General features: G+C 38.8%; 1 protein-coding gene across 5 annotated transcripts in view; it reads left to right on the plus strand.

Moving 5' to 3' along the window:
• celsr2 (cadherin, EGF LAG seven-pass G-type receptor 2) overlaps positions 1 to 18682 on the plus strand; it is a 99110-nt gene that overhangs the window by 49286 nt on the left and 31142 nt on the right. For all 5 annotated transcript variants that reach the window (XM_047348323.1, XM_047348325.1, XM_047348327.1 and 2 more), the window contains exons 4-5: positions 7340 to 7455; positions 7534 to 7622. In XM_047348323.1, coding sequence (XP_047204279.1) covers positions 7340 to 7455; positions 7534 to 7622 — 205 coding nt within the window. The remainder of the gene's footprint in view (positions 1 to 7339; positions 7456 to 7533; positions 7623 to 18682) is intronic.

Below are 18682 nucleotides of genomic sequence, written 5' to 3' on the forward strand. Positions count from 1 at the left end.
TCTATTATAAATGCTGAACCATTAGAGTCAATTAAGTGTTTCAGGTGGGCAGCTTATGAAGAGGGCTGTGTTTTCGGAGAGGATAGTTGCTGTTATAAGGACTTCCATAGAGTCAGGCCTTATAACAGTCACTGTGTCAGTTGTCACTTTGAGTTGTGAGTCAGTGGTTGGCCTATTTCAGCACAGTCTTCCTCACCCGGGCAATGACTGACAGAAGCTGTCTCATCATCATCGTCATTACTGCAGTCATTCTTCCTTGTGATTTCTGCTTCTGGTCAGTCTGTATAACCCTGTAGCGAAGAAACCCTTGTATGCTCATGGAAATGTTGTTTCTATAGGCACAAATGTTGATGTAATCAAATTTATTTGATCACTCAAACCGTGACAGTTGTAGACAAGGTTTGACATTCACCTCAAACTGTCATCTGCCGCTCAGTCTGTGGAAGGGAAGCATCAAAAATGCTAGAAATTAGTTTAAAAATGTAAAACTGAATGTATGTTAATGATGGACTCTAACTCACAAGCAGGAGGCAGACAAAGCTTATTAATAAAGCCAAAACGATTACAGAACATGTGAAATTAACACCATCAAAGCTCCAGAACGCATCAAAAGAAAGGGACTAAAGGTTGTTGTTGTTGTCGAGTTGAAACCCACAGTTGCATGTTTCTCCATGCAGTCATGCTCAAACAGACAAATTATTAGACTTGTTGTATATTTAAAGTAGGGCTGTATGATATTAGGAAAACATGAAACCGCAATATTATTGCTGAACATTGCGATGATGATATTTATTACAACTGGTCCACTGTTTCTCACTCTTCTCTTTATTTCCCTTTGCCATGGCGTCCCTACGCTTCTCATTGAGCTTTAGCATCTTGGTCAGAAAGATCTGTATCAGGTGTGGCAGTGCAAGTCCATCCAAATGGTCAAGTATAATATATTGGCTAGCAAAGTTCTATTAATTAGGACCTGAAATATCATAGCCTAACAAATATTATGTCGTGGAAATTCTTTCCAGTTATTATATTGCACTGATTGAAATTGTGATTTTGATTGTGATTTGATCTATTGTTCAAGCTCTAATTTTAAGGAGTGGATTTTCATTTTGATCATGAGTGAATCAAGCTTTTTAAAAGTAGGGGGGGGTTCAGGAATAATAAAATGAAATTCTGCTGTAAATTATCACAGGCTAACTTTGATCAGAAATATCAATCAACTAAATACAGGAGGAACCTGTAATCATACACTGGGTTTGATTTGTCTTGGAAGTTGAAGCTCAGAGCTGGGAATGACGTCGCATGTGGTCTGTTGTTCTGGCTAACTACTATTAGCCAAATTTAAGGAATGTATTGTTAAATTTTTTAGTAAGAGCACAATAGGAACAGCTTCACAAATGCACATTTTACAGCACTACTGTGGTACAGTTGTCACAAAGATACAAAACCATCAGAAGTATAAAGAAATTCTTTATATCGGCCACTGCACTTTAAATGTACGCAGCCATATTGGAGAGCAAAATATAGGCTTTATCAATAGTGGTTTCACTGAATTAAGGCAGAAGTTAAAGGTAAAAGTTAAAAACTCTTGGTTATTTGGAGGTGGATTGTGCCAAGAGTGAAGCTAAAAGCATGCGGAGACAGAAGGGTCTCCCCGTGTGTGACGAAATAAAATCAGTTTTAAAAGCTGTTCATTGGTTTGATATCTGTCACAACAAGCCGAAACAAGTGTCGTCTCTCAGATATCACACAGAGATGTGCCGTGACATTTTATCGCAGATGTTGCAGCGGCTGTCTCTCACAAGGGAAACGAAACCCCTTCAGTGAGCTTTATGGTCTCAGTCCTTCATTAAGGATCAGATGACGGTCGTTTTTGATGGAGAACCGCTCAGACCGGTTTTGAAAGCAGACCATGTTTCAGTGGCAGGTTGGAGGACATGCGAAGTAGCTGCTGTGAGAAAGGTGTCGATTCTGGCAGCTCAAGGCGGGCGAGGTCAGCCCTGTCACCTGAGCCTGTGCTGATCCAGTTTCGCACAGAAAAAAGCCTCCATTATGACAACTTTGGACATGGATCTTGCTCTCTTAGAGTGAAAACAAATTTTAGGCCTGGAACTTTACAAGCAAAGCAGAGATTTCACCATATATGCAGTCATTTTTTTAGGATCAGCACTGGGTCAACTTAAAAAGAAATTTATAATTTTTAACTTTTAACTTTTTTATACTGATGGTTGTAATTATTCTGTAAGTTGAGCATGTTTGGTTTATAATTTGACGTTGCGAAAAATCTCAGTAAAGAATTCTGGGGAAAAATATACAAATTCCCTAGTTAAAACCTATCATGAAGTAATAGCCTGGTTTTGCTTCCAATTGGTCAGACTTTGTCAGATTATCTTTTATAATGGTCTTAATTAATAGTTTCCCAGGCATTTTTAAGATCTTTGGATTTTGGCTGCTTTTTTTAATCGTTTTTAGACTACTTGTTGTACTACTGGTTTTAGCTTGGTGTGGAGTGCTTTAGATGTAAAAATGTACTTGCAAAATGTGCAAAGCTGACAGCGATATTCCAACAGACTTGCTGCTGTAATTGCAGAGGAAGAAAACGCTAGTATTGACTCATTCCCTATCCCTTGAAAACCATTTTCTTTCAACTTCACAAATACATACTGATGTTTGTGGTTATGTGACAAAATATGAAAAAGTTGAAGGGGTATGAACACTTTTGTAAGGCACTGTGCAGAAACCATTACACACCTCTTGGCTCTTTAGTATTTGGTCCCTTTTGATTAGGAACCTTTTGATGCCTGAATGTTGAGGAAGTACTACATACTGGGCAGAAGGGTGGGAAAATCTGCCAAGGATTAAAGAACAACTTTAGAAGGCCTCGATAAGTCCAGGAGAACTGTAACCAGACACAAGACTCAGTTAATAAGAAATGGTAAATATAAAGAATTGAAGGATCAATCAAGACTTTTTTTGCACTACACTGTCTTTAAACAATCATTTAAAACTGGTGAGCTGAAGCAGGAATGTGGTCAAAATATAATTAAGCTACACAAGATGAGAGGTCTCCTAACTCATTACAGGTCATCCTGTTGGGAGCGTGAACCAATTTCCAGATTAAGTACCCATTAGACACGTTTCATGCTGGTGTCACTTAAGGAAACACCAGGGGACAATTTAAGGTATTAAGGATTGATCCAACTTTTATTTGCCCTTCATATTTAAAACTTTTTCAAGACTTTTACTTTCAGCATGTCCTAGTAAACAATTTAAAAAGTGCAACAAATAATGTAATGTTTCAGCAGCTGATCAAAAGGATTTCACCGGACATGCTGTAAATCGTATGGAGGGACTTCCTCTTTCTGCTCCACTGCACCCTCCCTATGCATTTTGGCGTGTTATCATAGCGTGACACGGTCCCTCACATAAGGGGAGACTGGTTGTTATTTTTACTGATGGGTGCCTAATGTGACGCGCAGTGATGCCAGTAAAGTCACTGTTTAGTTCTGGCTGATTACCCTCATAGTTCAGAGGGCTCAAAGGGGGGCAATGTGGAGCATCCTTTTAAATCGATATGTCAAAGAATGAAAGGGACTGTAGATGGAGATTCTCCTTGGTTTTCTGGGCTTTTTGCTGCCTTGTCTGTATCTCCACCTTTATTATCTCCTGGAGCATTGGCTTCCTCTTTTTCTCTGAGGTTATGATGAGAGTTTTATTCCAGTAAGCAGGTCAGTGTTGCAATGCCCCCTGGCTGCTCTTCATCTTGGGAACACTGCACTAACAGCCTCATGACAACATCCCCAGAAACCCTGATGACTTTTAGAGAGGTGGATGAGGACGGGGGGTTGCAGCAGTTCAAACCGTCTAACAGCACAGATAGACATTTAGGCGTTTGAATGGCATCTTTTCTCTAAAAGTAAAAGAGAAATCCCAGCTCACTTGAAAGCTACATATCCATTAGGGCGAAGAGAAAGAGTCAGATTGACCTTTGTAGAAGAAAAATTAATTCACTCCTCTGAGAAGCTGCATTTTAGTCGAGTAACTGACCAGAAAATTCAGATTCATGCCTCTCTGTTGGCAGATGTGCACAAGAGACCCATTGTTCACTATCGGTGCAATCTAATAATATAGACTTTTATATATATATATATATATATATATATATATATATATGTATATAAACCACTGTTTCACATCACATGACCCATTTCCACAGACCACAGCTGACATTTATAGCAGGAAAGTTTTAGAACCCTCTGAAGCAAAGACTGAAGCAAAGCCAACTCTCTACTAAATGTTTAGGTGTATTAAAATGTGCCATAAAATGCACACATCTTCTAACATAGCGGCTTTGAGCATGCCGAAGCAGAAATCTGACATACACAATGTGGTAGGAACACCGAGAGCTTTCTGCTCTCTCTTCAATGAGGAATGAATTATTTTTAAAGATGTTTTTGTTATCACTCTGAACTGCCTTACTACGCTCTGCTTCCTTACTTGCAGCACTCTGATTCCCCCACCCCACAGCTTTGACTTTGCCCTAGTTTTCATCTCTATGTTTTATTGTCATTTAATATGGATCTCATATCTATCCATGCAGATTACTTGACTGCAAACTAAAAATCCCCATTTTTCCTGCGACGTTTGCTTTCAATGAGCCCTTATTATCTGTTTTTCACTCTGAAGAAGTTAACCCTATGATCAAACTGAAAGTAAATAATATTTTTATTATGGCATGAAATGTTTTCTACAGTAAGGTAAATGTGAGGAAATAGTGCAGATGCTGTTAAATAGGTCACTGCAGACCTCTACCCTATTTCTTCTCTCTCACGTCTGCCAGCATATGCTGTTTTTACTTTGTTTATCATTTGTGTGATATAAATAGATTTACTCTGAGTAAAATCAGAACAGTAATAGCAGCAACAGGAAACAGGAGGTTAAACAGGAGTGAATCCTACATTTGTCTGGAAGGTGTTTTCTTTTTTACGTCCAAACGTTAACACAGATCTTCTTGCACATATAGCTCAAACTCAGGTCCGTGGGCAAACTTTGGCCCCTAGTATGATTACATTTGGCCCACGAAATAATGTCTTCTTGAGCTGACCAGTGGGTAGACAGGGCATGCATCGTTTATACGACAAATCCCAGAATGCTCTGCAGGTGCGTTGTCAATCAGGACTCCTCAAGCGACCTCATCCCAGTCATATCTGTAGGAGAAGACTTGCCAGGTATCTTGATCGGACCAAAGTGTAGCAAACTGAGCTTTAATCTTTGTTTAATTTATTCATTTTCCCTTGCTACTCCCAGGCATGAACCTGAATGGTTGGATTGTCATTAAAGAAAAGTATCATTAATATTGTTATTGAAGTTTAACTCTGAAGGTATAAATAGAGAAAGAGGCGTACCGTTTTTAAACATCTTCTTTAAGAAATGAATGCCACAGATTTGTCTTTTAACATTTGATTTGACTTGTGCTTATAGCATTAATCTTTGCTTATTTCCATATGAAAGGTTCATACTTAGATCTGAAAATTACATTAAAATGTAAAATATGTTAAATTAATAGAAATCACATTAAAAAATGATATGTAAAATTTTAAACTAGCTGAGATATTATTAAAATGAACTGATAAAATAATTTTTGACCTTTGCAGGAAAGCTGCAGTAAATTGTAATGTATTGTGTTCTCACCTAAAGGATCCAACAGGTTCTGCACATCTCAGGTTTTTAGGGAGCTTGTTCCATAGCTGAGGAGCATAGAAACTAAATGCTGCCTCCTCTTCTTTGGTTCTGGTCCTGTAAACACTCAGTTACCATGTCCTGGATGACCTGAGGGTTCATACTGGATAACAAAGGCCATTCAGACCAATAACAAGACTTTACATTATTTTACAGACAGTGAGCCACTATTGGGGTTTTCAGGTTTCAGCTGGTTCATTTAGTAATAGAACTTACATGAATGTTAAAATGTAGGTCCGAGGCCATAACCGTACCATGGTTTCTTGCATGCTCTTCGGTCTTTTAGCCTTGTTGAGTCTGGTTCAGTGCTAATATCTATTCTTGTATTTTTGAGTCCAAAAATAATTACTTCTGTTCTTTTAGCATCAAGTTGAACGACATTCAGAGCCATAAACCCATTGTTATTAAGTACATTCTGAATCAGTGAATATAATGGATTGTGGTTAAGTTCTGACATAAAAAAATAAATTTGATTGTCATTAGCATAGTTATGGTAAAATATGTTGTAGTACTCTATAATTTGAATTAGGGAGGGCCTAAAAATGGAGCCTTGAGGAACTCCACATGTGATCATATATAGATATAACTGCCAGGTAACATTAAGTAGCCATAGTCTTCCAGATAAGGTCTGAACTAATTTAGTAACGTACCGGACCACCCTACCTGTCTAGTAACTACATTAAGTTTAAGGATTTGTTTTTACTGGCATCCTAATTATTTGTGTCCCTTTGTTGGAACATTTAGGAGCAGTTTATTGAATCTCCAAAGAATTATGACATGTATATCAAAAAAGTCCAGTTAATTTGAGTTTTTATGTAACTGGAAAGAGCATAAAGATATGAAGTCAGATGTTAAAATGTAAGATGTATTTGTTTTTGGTTAGTTGTGTTATTAAAAGGCATTAAGTAATTTAAAATTTTATGACAGCGTTTATTATTGTGTTGCTTCACTTCTTTTAAAATGTGAACCCACTTGATGCCAGAGATCAGGTGCTCATCAGTTCAGGACCTCGTTTGGTCAGTTTTTAGTGGGTCAAACATCTGGACTGCAGGCAGAGCAGTTCAGCATGTAGAATATTTCACTTCAGTATGAAGCCTTGCTGTAGACCTGGGTTTTTGAAAAAGGTATAATCTGCTTGGCAGCATATGTTGCTCTAAATATTGTGTGAAATTTTAGAATTAACAGTTCTTTAACAGATGTGAAGATTACACCATCTGTCATGTGCATTAAAGTTCCTCCACATCAGGAAAGAATTACTGGTTTAGGAGCATTTGTGCGTTTATGAAAAGCTGAATGATTCATATTCAATAATGACAACTTAATGACAGTTTCAGTGTGAAAAGCCAACCTCTTGAGTTTATTTATTAACTTTTTTTCTTATTCTAAGCATGATTAGTTGTCATTTTGACCATTTATTAGCAATAATCCAAAAACGTTTACGGCCTCAGTTTGAAGTAAATTTTAGAATAAGAGAATAAAGAAACTAGTAGTACTATTTTAGAAACTGATGTGACTGTTTAGATTTGATTAACCTTCGAAGTTGGGTGCCACATTATTTGCTGCACAGATGAAAAAATAAAGAAATAATCATTTTGTTTTTCAGATTCGCCACTAAAGAGCGAAACGGTTTGCTGCTGTACAACGGCCGCTTCAACGAGAAACATGACTTCATCGCCATGGAAATCATCAGCGAGCAGATACAGCTCACCTTCTCTGCAGGTGAATGTTCATGTTTCTTTAGCTCACATACCCTCTACGCCTTGAGTTCAACTCCTCACATGTGCTGTTGTTCCTCAGGAGAAACCCAGACCACAGTTTCCCCGTTTATCCTGGGAGGCGTCAGCGATGGTCAGTGGCATATGGTGGAGGTTCATTACTACAACAAGGTCAGGGGAAACTGCCCATTTTATTCTGCACATTATAATTGTGATAGGTTAGATTTATACTTAAGGGTTTAAGAAAATTTCATTTTGACTTTCTGTCTGAAAGATTTTGAAAACTTCTTAAATCGAAAATGTTGCTCATTTGTGTTAAAAACAGACGGGCTGTGGCAGCGTACCTCATGATAAGGAAAGGCTACTAGAAAATTTGTATGCTAAGTTAACCAGCTGCAGGCTGATGCTACGGATACTTCTTGTACAACAGTTCATATGCTTTTAAACTAGAAGTTATCAGTTTCAAGCCTCTGGCTTTCAGAATAACAGACACAACAGAAAACTAAAACATTTGCTTTTAATTTGTATGAACAAAAGGCCAATTAAACAACCATTTAAACCACTTAAAATAATTATGGTGAAAAATAAAGTAAATCAGCTGTATAACTGTGATATTATTTCTGAAAATTGCAATGACGATATCAAGTAAAATTAAAAACACATTTTCCTGACTTTCTTTACAATTACACAATGTCCCAGTTAGAGTCCATCCAACTGGTCAAACATATTATTGATATGAAGAGTGTGAATGCATGACGCTTGACATTTAATAACTTACCAAAAATTGCATCCTAGCAGTCCTTTGTGATTGCAATATTGCACACACATTGTGAGGATTGTGATTTGAAATACTGCTGCTGCCGTCCAGCTGGTGTTGTGCAACAATAAGTTTGGTTGGAATAACTACTGTATTAATTAGTGCCAAAGGCAATTATTAACAAAATTTGTAATTTTAATCAAAATTGTCTGTCAGTTATTGTTTTATGAATACCTGCCTGGTGAGGAGTGATGTCTGCCCTGCACACAGATACAGATAAACAGAAACAACTCCTCTCCAAATACAAGAATTTATTAACAGAATACTCAACTTCCAGTTAAAATACTTTAGTTAAGACACTCTTTAACTAGGCTTGTAAAATTCAACTAAACCTAGTATGTAATAAGGAAAATTAAACAACTATGGAAAAACTTGTAAAAAGGAACAAGTAGGAATGAAACTGAAACCAATGACCAATAAAACGATGCAGTGATCAGCGTTGACTGTAAATATCTATGTTTAAGAAAACTTGCTTGTTTTGAGGGATGAGGCCAAATTAGCATTAAAAGCGATGAAAGAACAACAGTTGCTAGGTGTTCAAACAACCAGTTCACAATGAAAAACAGAAGGGGAAATAAAACACTATTTTTATAAAATAATATTTCAAAAATAGTTTGCTGAATTAGCAATCAATCGCGCTTTGGACAATTGTTTCCAAATTTTGTGTTAACTCACCATCACAGTGGCTGATTAACTGAAGTGATCAATTACTAAAATGGTGCCTTAAAGCAGATATAGACTCACAGGACTCCACTCTGCCTCTCTTAGTATTAGCAGATAATGGAGACACAATTAAGCACATTTATATGGACTAAGCGACTTGTTTTATGCAGGTTAGTGAGATGAGATGACGTGAAACACCGATAAAACAGAACAAGCTCATTTTACCAGACGATCAGTGTTCAAACCACTCATTGAGGTAAAGTTTGAATTACAGATAGCCTCAGCTTCGGCTTGTTCTAGGCCTACTCCAGCCTGACAGTTCAAATATCCAAACAAAGCAAAACACAGTGTAATAAACAATATTTAAATTGTTTTATTCTAAACCACTTTTCTCTGCCCAGACACAACCTCTTACATGAACCGTTCTGATGAACAGGAGGACGTTCATCGACATAATTAGAGACGCGGTCTATTCTTGGGGAATCTATCATTCTTTCAGATTTTTTCCTGCATGTGCTCAGACAGACAGGTTCAGAAAGCTAGTCTTAATTTCAGTCGGCATACAGTCACCGGATATACAACAGCAGACTGTATTTTACTTTGGATCCAAGGTATCTTCGAAGATTCAGTCTTTTGCTATGATGAAGACGTTTAAGTACGTGTTCTCACCAATGCAACCTTTAGGGGGTTGCAGGCAAGCAGGAAAACTGCTGCTTCGCACAAAGTTTAAACGTCTATGATACCATGGGGACTGCAGCTGTTAAACCTCGTTTCAGGGAGCTGTACATGAAAATAGGTTAAAATTGTGCATTCTGGGATTCAGAGTTTTTTGTTTTTGTTCGCTGTGTGTAGTTCAGTCTTGTTGTTCCACCTATGGCTGGGCCCAACACTGGCTTAAGGACTGATGGTATTTTTATACTTCGGCAGGATTTCCCCCATGGTTGGGTTGTCCTCCTCTGACTGGGGGTGTGATACCCTACCCTGCAGGTTGCCAGTCTCCTTGATCCAGACAGTGTCCCACCACTGCCCCAGATATGAGTAGGAAAAGAAAAAGTGTTGATTGTGGCAGTATTTTACAATTTTTTATTTTTTTGCTAATTATTTATTTTTGAAATTACATTTTTATTTTATTTATTTTCCAGTATCCTCTATACTTTTGTTGTTTGTCATATCTTTTTTTTTTTTTACATCTTTTTCACCTTAAAGCCCCCATCAGATTTAGGCTACTGCAATGGTACAACTTGGTGCAGCTAATGAAAGGTTTATGCTGTCAGTCTCAAAGTAAATTGATAAAGAAAAAGTTGGTGCAGTTTCTATACCTGCTTTATCCACCTAGGGTCTCAGGATCTTTCTCTGGCAGTCATTATGCAAAAGGCTGGGCAAATCCATCAGTCACAAGGAAACAGACAAACAACCACTCACACCTAGGAGCAATTTAGATAGACCATTTAACTTGCAAGAAGAGGCCAGAGCTCCCTTTGAGAGTCCACACATGGTCAGGGAAAACATGCAAACCCAGGACCTTCTAGCTGCAAGGCAACAATGCTAACTCCAACTCCACACTCATCATATCACCTGAATCCTTGCCCTGCTGAACAAACAATTCACTGATACAGACTGATGTTTTTCTGCTGCACCTCAAGTCAACCCTGACAAACTTGGACACATAATGTAAGACCTGGTGTGGGATTTAAGGGTAACCTACTCTCACATTCAACATTTTACGTTGGATTGACAGTACATGCATTTTTCATTTGTAGGCGTGTTTGATAAATGGGCCCATTGTGAAATGTTTTATAGAATCCTGATGAGGTTAAAAAGGGACTATGTAAGTGTGGACCACTTAGCATTCAGTCACAGCTTTTGTCCTTTGCAGACAACAGACTGTTGCTGTCATGCCGGCACAGATAACTGGCATCTGTCACTCTTCCACTGTGGTCTTCAGCATATTCATAGACTGTCTGTAAACGGGGTGCAGACAGGGTACTGTGGGCTTTTTTCTTTTAGACTAAAGGTTGTCGGCTGACAAGCGGATGATGTGGAAGAGAGCCAACTCGACTCTGACCCAAGGAGACCCTCAAACCAGACATGGGGGGGTTGAATGAATGAAAACATGAGAGTATGAACACATTGTTTTTCCAGACATGCTCTGATTGTTCTAAATATGTTTAACTGCTACGTTTCTGTGTAAGAATATCAAAACGGCTCAATCAGTTCAGGAATGTATGGAGCTGCTCTCACTCAGTACTTTCCCACCCGGGACCAACACACACACACACATGCACCCACACAGGATGTCACATTTTTGTCTATTGAGGAAGTCACTTTGCATCATAAAGACGATGCCAGGCAACCCTCCTGCCATGCACATTTTCCATTCAATGTGTATGATGGCATGAGCTTGTCAGATTTTAGCCAGCGGCAGGGATGAAGGTGGAGTTTGGATAAGAACTTGATGATGCTTTGCTTCTCCTTTGTTTCTCGGCAGACATTAAAGCCTCATTAATACCTCAAATTTAATGGCTCACTGATTCTTTTCTGGTTTCTCTAACCTGCACATTTCATTGCAAGCTTGTTGCATGTGATTACCAGTTTGATACAAATGACCTCCGGTTTCTATGAGAAGAGGCATGGCTAAAATTCAGGAATTATTGGTATAAAGTTACCAAAATTATGATTAAAGTATTTAGGTGAGTTTTTCTGGACTTTCTGAAGGTCTTTTAAAAATTTCTTTGGACTTCTGCTGCTTTTTCACATATTTTCTGTCCAGTGCTTGACCCTATTTTTAGAGGGATGTGTTCTTGTTTGTCTGAACTGCTTAAAGATGTAGTAATGCTTGAGTATAGTTCTTTTCGTGAGCAAATTCTGGCTTCCAATATAATGTACTTCCTTGTTGAAGTGTAGGTATTACCATATAGAAAATCTGCCTCTAATAAACAAGGGTTAGCAAAAGAACAATCTAAAGTGCTACTTTTTGGTGTTTTTATTATTATTATTAAGTGACTAAAAAATCCTTCTGTAACTAAATACAAACTTGCAAATGCTTGTTTTTAGAGACCATCCATAATGTATTTATACAGTACTTTTGCTTTGAAGGAGCTAGACTGTTTAATAATTTTTTTAAGTGGTCTTGGTCAAAAGGTCTCCCGGTCTGCAAAAACAAGCAAACTTTCACACTGCACCCTGCTGTTTTTCAACAACCACCATCTTACTCTAACAAGGATGCAAAGCAGGCCAAAATGACAGAACATACCCCCATGAAGGAGTGATGAAAACATAAAGCACTAATTAAGGTCACTAATTTAAGCTAAAGTATAATTATTTCTTTATATAGTGTATTTTAAGATAAAATATTGCTGCTTTTTCACGCATTATCTTTCCAATACCTGACTTCAGAACAATATAAGGAGTAATTAAGTACTACTTAAAGTTACTAATTAACAGGATTTAAAGTAATAAATGTCTCATTATTAGTAATGTATTTGTCAAAGTACATGTCCTTAAAAACAGATAAATAAAATCACAAAGTCATATAATTGGTCAGAATTGCTGTAACAATAACAGAAGTTGTCTACAGTTTGAACGACTGATGAATTCCAGTCTTAACTGTAAAGTTTCATTACATCACGGTAGAAAGTGCTGATGTTGCATATTTGATATGGGGGAGGTCTCTGCATGGCCCACCTCTATTATATAATTAGAAATGTAACATTATTGGTTCTCTTGTTGACACTGTCCAGTGATCTTCATGTTCAAAGACTGGACAGAAAACGAGTAAAAAAGCAACCAAAGTCCAAAGAAAATTTTTAAAGATTCTCTGAAAGCTGGGAAAACGTTTTATTAGGACCCTTTAAATTACTGGAAACTCTGATCTGCCTGTGGACCATTAAACCAGATCTTTATCCTCACAGAGCACAGAGTTGCTAAGGAATTATAGAAGGTTTAAGACAATTTTTTTAGTCGAGGCATTTTGTGAGGAGCGCAGCAGAAGTGTAGGGTACCTGGGTTGCTTTTAAGGACTATCATGTTCTGGTATGCACCAAAGATCTGTGTCTGAATTCTCTGTAATGTGTTTTGGATTCCCCCGTGGCTGCCACCTGTCACTGATTCAGTTGATGGTGTTCACAGATAAGATCTCAAGGTGTTGTGGCGCAGACCGTGTCGATTTTGGAACCTCAGGGTCTCATCTTTGCATTTTGTGGACAATGCGGTTCTTTGGATGTGTCTGTGGCAGACCGAAGGTCAGTCTCTGCTTCTAGCGGAGACGTATCTTGGTATCTTGTTCATAAGTGATGGTAGGATGGACCAGGACATGGATAGATGGATTGGAGCTTCATCTGGAGAAATGTTTCAGTGTATCATGGGGAACAATGAGGTGAGCCCATTGTTAATGATCTTGATTTATCAGTCCGTGTACATTCTGACGTTCACCTGTGGTTATGAGATACAGATTATGGTCAAGATAACAAGATCCTAGATACAAGTGAATGAAAAGAGCCTCCTTCATAAGGTGGTTGCGGTCAACCTGAAGAGGAACTCGCATTGGGAGCGCTGAACCACGTCACGTTAATTGACAGCTGTTAAATTTGAACACCCTCTGGATTTGTCGTGCTGAAGCACAAATGAGGAGGCATATTTTTTGACACTTATCCTGCACAGCTGATATGTGTTGCCCTTTTAAGATACAATGGGTGGAGTTCAAGGTAGAGCTGCTACTCCTCTGCTGAGGTACTTTGGGTGCTAGATTAAGATGCCTCCTGGGACGCTCTCCCTTTGGAGGTTTTCCAAACACGTCTCACTTTGAGGAGACCTTAAAGAAACTACTGGAGGGACTATATTTCTGTGGCCTAAGAATACCTAAGAAACCCTAGAATGAGGGATAGGGTTAGGTTTAGATTTTAGAAAATGAATGGATGGATTAATTGACAGTCTGTTGCATAGTTAAAAACTTAATTTTCAAATTTTAGCTTTCCTAATTAAAGCTATTGCGTTCTAAAACATCTCTCCTAAAAAAAAAAAACTACAAAGGTGTGTTTTTGTGTTGCTTCTGTTATACTGTCATGTGAGTGAATTAATTTTTTTCGAAACACTTCATATCTTAAGTAGTTACCATTAGTGTTGGGGGGGGGGGGGGGGGGTTTCCTCCTTCCCTAGCTGAACTAATCCTCCTCACCTTCCTATTATGCTCCTCATCCTGTGAGGTGCTGAGGTAGAAACACAGCAGCTCCTCCCTCTGGACGAACCCCATGGTGGCCCTCTCTGACCCGTCCCTGTCTGCAGGGGGCAGGGTAGGGTGAGTTGGGGGTGTCTTAGATTGAAATGTGGCTTTCAGTTTGGTGGCGGACTGTGGAGAATGGCAATGACCGCTGCCTTTGTGTTTGGCCCCGCTCCTTTTGGGGACCGCAGGCAGTGAATGATGCGGCCTCGGGGGAAGGTGCCCCTCTCCTTCTCTGTTCTCCAGAAAAGCCGAGCAGCAGAGGAGCCAGAGGAGGGTGAAGAAAAACAGAGAGAAGTATGAACGAGTCAGGGCCGATCTTTCCCGTTGCTATGGTATTCTAGTCAATCTCCGATCCAGTATTTGTGCCGCCTGCTGTCATACTCCTTCTCCACTTTTGTCACCCCTCCTATGTGACAGGGAACTCATATTCACATAATCCCATGTAGTGGCGGGTGAGAGCAGTGTTTAATGCGCTGCAGAGCAAATATGTGCTTTCCAGTCAGCTCTGACAGGACGGTGCTTTGTTCAGCGAGAGACGTCATGACAGACTTCCTTTATTGGAGAGTCAATAGGCGTGACTGATGACAGCAGAGGTCGGTGAAAGGAGCGTCCAAGCTGGAGCGCTGCCTTTTCCACAGCTTTCACAGCGCAGGGAAAACCGTGGAAAAGAGCATGTCGGATGATTTCACCTTCATCAATTCACACAACATGTTTGCTTTTTTTCATCATCAACAAATTTGTAACAAATTGGCCTGAAATAGTGTGAACCGGAAAGTAAAAGCTTCCTTTGCTGGGTTTCTGGTTTTTTAACATTTCACTGCTGAGTGATGGGGAGTTTCACAGCGCATTGTGACTTCCTGTGGGAAAGGTGCTAATTAACACTGACCCAGCGGTTATATATTATCAAATAATCTGAAGGCATTAATTCACCAGAAATGCTCTCTGTGGTCGGATCCTGTTAATAAACGGGTAGCCTTTCCAAAGTGAGACGGTCAATCCTGAAAAATTGATTGCTAAAGCTGAGCTGCAAGGTGTCCAGCTGAATAATTAGGATGCTCCTGATGATTCTTAATGAGCTGTTTACCTTCTAGACAAGACATAATGCTCTGAGCATGCTCAGTGACACTTCTCACCATTTTTCTCTGCAGGCTGAGAGATCAAACCTCACCCTTCATCCCATCTGCAGCAATTGTGTTTAAATCCTGATCTGCTACATTTCATGTTGTACGTTTCAATTTTAATCAGCAGATTCTGTATGTTGAATATCTTTTTATTTTGGTGAAAATTACTGTAACTGATAATGAAAGGTCAGGGGAAAATAAATTCAAGGCATACATGATGGGGTTAAATTGGCAAAGCGTAAAGCTAAATGTGAAAAGGGAGAGGTTTTAAAGTGTTTTTTTTTTATTACATCAGAAATTTGTTTCATTATTTCCATCACATTGTACAATTAAAGGCACATGTGTTTAGATTACCTACAAGCTATAAAATATTATACTATAAAATACTATAAAATGTAAATCATGCAAAAAAATCACATGGAGAAAATCAAAAGTTTCCAACTTAAAACATCTGAAATATGTCAGCAGATTTGAAAACTATATTATGCTGGATTCATTTTATTTAATTTGAGTCAACATGCTTCAACTTTTCAAGCAACGTTTAAGTATTTAAACACATGCAGCATGTTGCACAATTACTGGCTCCTTTGACTTAAGGCTTTTCTACATATCTTTGAGGCAGATTTGCATAAAAGCTGGAAAATAAAATAAAAAGTCTAAGAATTCAAAGGTTACTCTGGAGATTGTGACTCCAAGATGCCAGTGAGCTGTGGAGGTAATTTGTCCTGATAATCATGAGCAATGGTGCAATTAACCACAGGGGTGAGTCCTGTTTGTATCAGTTCTGGTTTTTAATTATTGTTATAGGCTGCATGTATAGGCAAGCTTAGTTGAGCAGCTATTTTTTTTGTTGCAAAGTCCTGATATTAAGAAAGATCAACAGTGTCTTACTTGAATTGTTTGCTCTCTTTTCTTTGCCATTTTGAAGAGTGGGTATAGAGTGAAAGAGTGAAATACAGGGTTTGTGTTACATCATGCTCATTCTCCTGGGAAACAGGAAGCCATTATACACCCCCAACACACACAGACACACACACACACACGCGCGTGAAATACATCTTTGGAGGTATTGGAGCATTTTTGAACATATTTGGTCTGATTAAGGTCATGCCAAATTCGATCTCAATCGGATTTGAGTCCAGACCTTGACTAGGTCACTCCAGAACAATGATTCTATTATTTTTGAGGCACTCAGAGGTGGACTTCCTGGTGTGTTTTGGATCTGTGTTCTCCTGCATAACCTAGGTATGCTTAACCTAAAGGTCATGATGGTCGGACATTCTCCTTCAGGATTTCCTGGTAGGGAACAGAATTCACAATTCCATCAATAACAGCAAATCATTCAGGTCCTGAAGCAGCAAGGCAGCCCCAGACCATCACACCGTGTTTGAATATTGGTATGATTTTTTTTTTTTTAAATGCTTTGAAAGTTTTATGGCAGATGTAACAGGATGCACACCTTCCAAAAAGATCCACTTTTCCCCATCAGTCCACAGAATATTTTCCTAAAAGTCTTTGAGATCATCAAGATGTTTTTTTGACAAAATGGCGACAGGCTTATGTGTTCTTTTTGGTCAGCAGTGGTTCTCCTTCTGTTTACTTTGGGCCTGCAGGTCTTTAGATCTTCTAGGTTCTTTTGTGAACTCCTGGTTGAGTCGTTGATGCGCTCTTGAAGTATTTTTGGTAGGCCGGCCAGCTACTGCTCCATGTTTTCTCCATTTGTGAATAATTGTTCTCACTGTGGTTCACCAGAGTCCCTGAGCCTCAGAAATGGTTTTATAACCCTCTCCAGACTGATAGATGGCAATGACTTTTTTCTTATCTGCTCTTGGATGTCTTTAGATTGGGGCATGATATGTTGGTTTCTGAGATCTTTTTGCCTACTTCCTGTTGTCAGGTAGGCTCTATTTAGGTGTCTTGGCAAGCAGTAATCAGGTCTGGTTGATGCTAGCGAAACTAAAAAAATAAAATCTGGGTACTCATAGTAAACTTATGATTTAGCAAGGGGGGAAATTTATTTTTCATAAGGCCGTAGGTTGGTTTGTAAACCTTATTTTTAAATTGTATTTAATCAGGTTATTTTTTCTGCTATAAAATATTGTTTACCTAAAGCATTTAAGTGTGAAAGAGAAGCACATAATTTTTCATAGCCCTGTATTTAAATATTTGAATAATCTCTCTTCACTGAACGGTGAGAGGTCAGTGCTCCTCAGGGAGAACTGGCAAATGTTTTGCACCTCGAGTCATGAAGTCTTCCATGTTAGGTGTGTTAAATGACATATTATTCAGCCACAGGTCTTTCAAGCCTTCTAATGCTGTCTCTGCCTCATTCATATCACAAGACTGCAGGAATTCAGTGGGCTGCAGCCTCTCAGTTACAAACTCATGTTACTGGAAACTCATAGAGAATTAATCTAATCAGCTCAGCATTAAAATCATGTGAGCGACGTTCAACCACGGTGGCGCCTTGAGCTAAAATTAAATCAGTCATCATTGGATTGTCTGATAGCGTGTGTTTGATTTTTAATAAACCTCCGCCAAGATGAAGCAGCTAAAGATGTTGCAGCAGCCAGGTAAATGTACACTTTCTCTCCAGCTGCATGTCTTTTAAAACACAGACAGCACAGATAAAGCTTTCCGATCCATAACAGCTGAGCAATCAGGAAATTATGGTTCCTCAGACTCCTGGAGTCACTCTGAAAGGGATCTGTTTTAATTTAATCTCATAAAGAGTTATAGATCCTGACAGTAAAAAAACTAATATCGTTTATTTTTTATAATCTGTGCTCATGAGATGATTAAATTTCTCGGTGGATTGCCCCGGCCGTGAGGGGGCTCACGACTTCAGCTTGAACCCACGCTGAAGGTTAATATGATCTCTGAGTGACCCCGGAGAAGGTGGCCAGCGTGTGAGGAGGTCACAGCCTTTTATTGACAGAATCATAACTCTCTCCCACTCAGAACCCTCCTCCTTTTGTTGCTATTGATTTCACAGACAAAGAGGAAGAGGGCTTTTTTGTCGACAGAGGGGCTCCTACAGAGAGAGAGCCCCTAAATATTTTCCCCTCTGAATGTTTTTAGAAACCATGTTGAAGATTTGCTCCAGTATAGTTTTTCTAATAAAAGTTAGCAGACTCCTGTGATATTTTATGAAAGCTAATTTCTGAGTCTCTGAAGACATCTGAGCACAATAAAAATAGCAGCATGACAACCTTTATACTCAGTGATCTTTCAGGTAGTTACGACTGAAGCTTTTCCTTTGTCTGCTCATCTCAGTCAGGCTGTTTCCATTGTTCCTGCTGAGCTTAACTGATCTTTGTACATACTGATTATAATCTATGTGGTTTGAAAGATTACACTTTTCTTTAAGACATGCAGAACTGTGCAAAAATCTTAAGCCATGCCTACTTTT

This window comes from Girardinichthys multiradiatus, chromosome 20, assembly GCF_021462225.1.
Source record: "Girardinichthys multiradiatus isolate DD_20200921_A chromosome 20, DD_fGirMul_XY1, whole genome shotgun sequence".
NCBI classification, from domain to species: Eukaryota; Metazoa; Chordata; class Actinopteri; order Cyprinodontiformes; family Goodeidae; genus Girardinichthys; species Girardinichthys multiradiatus.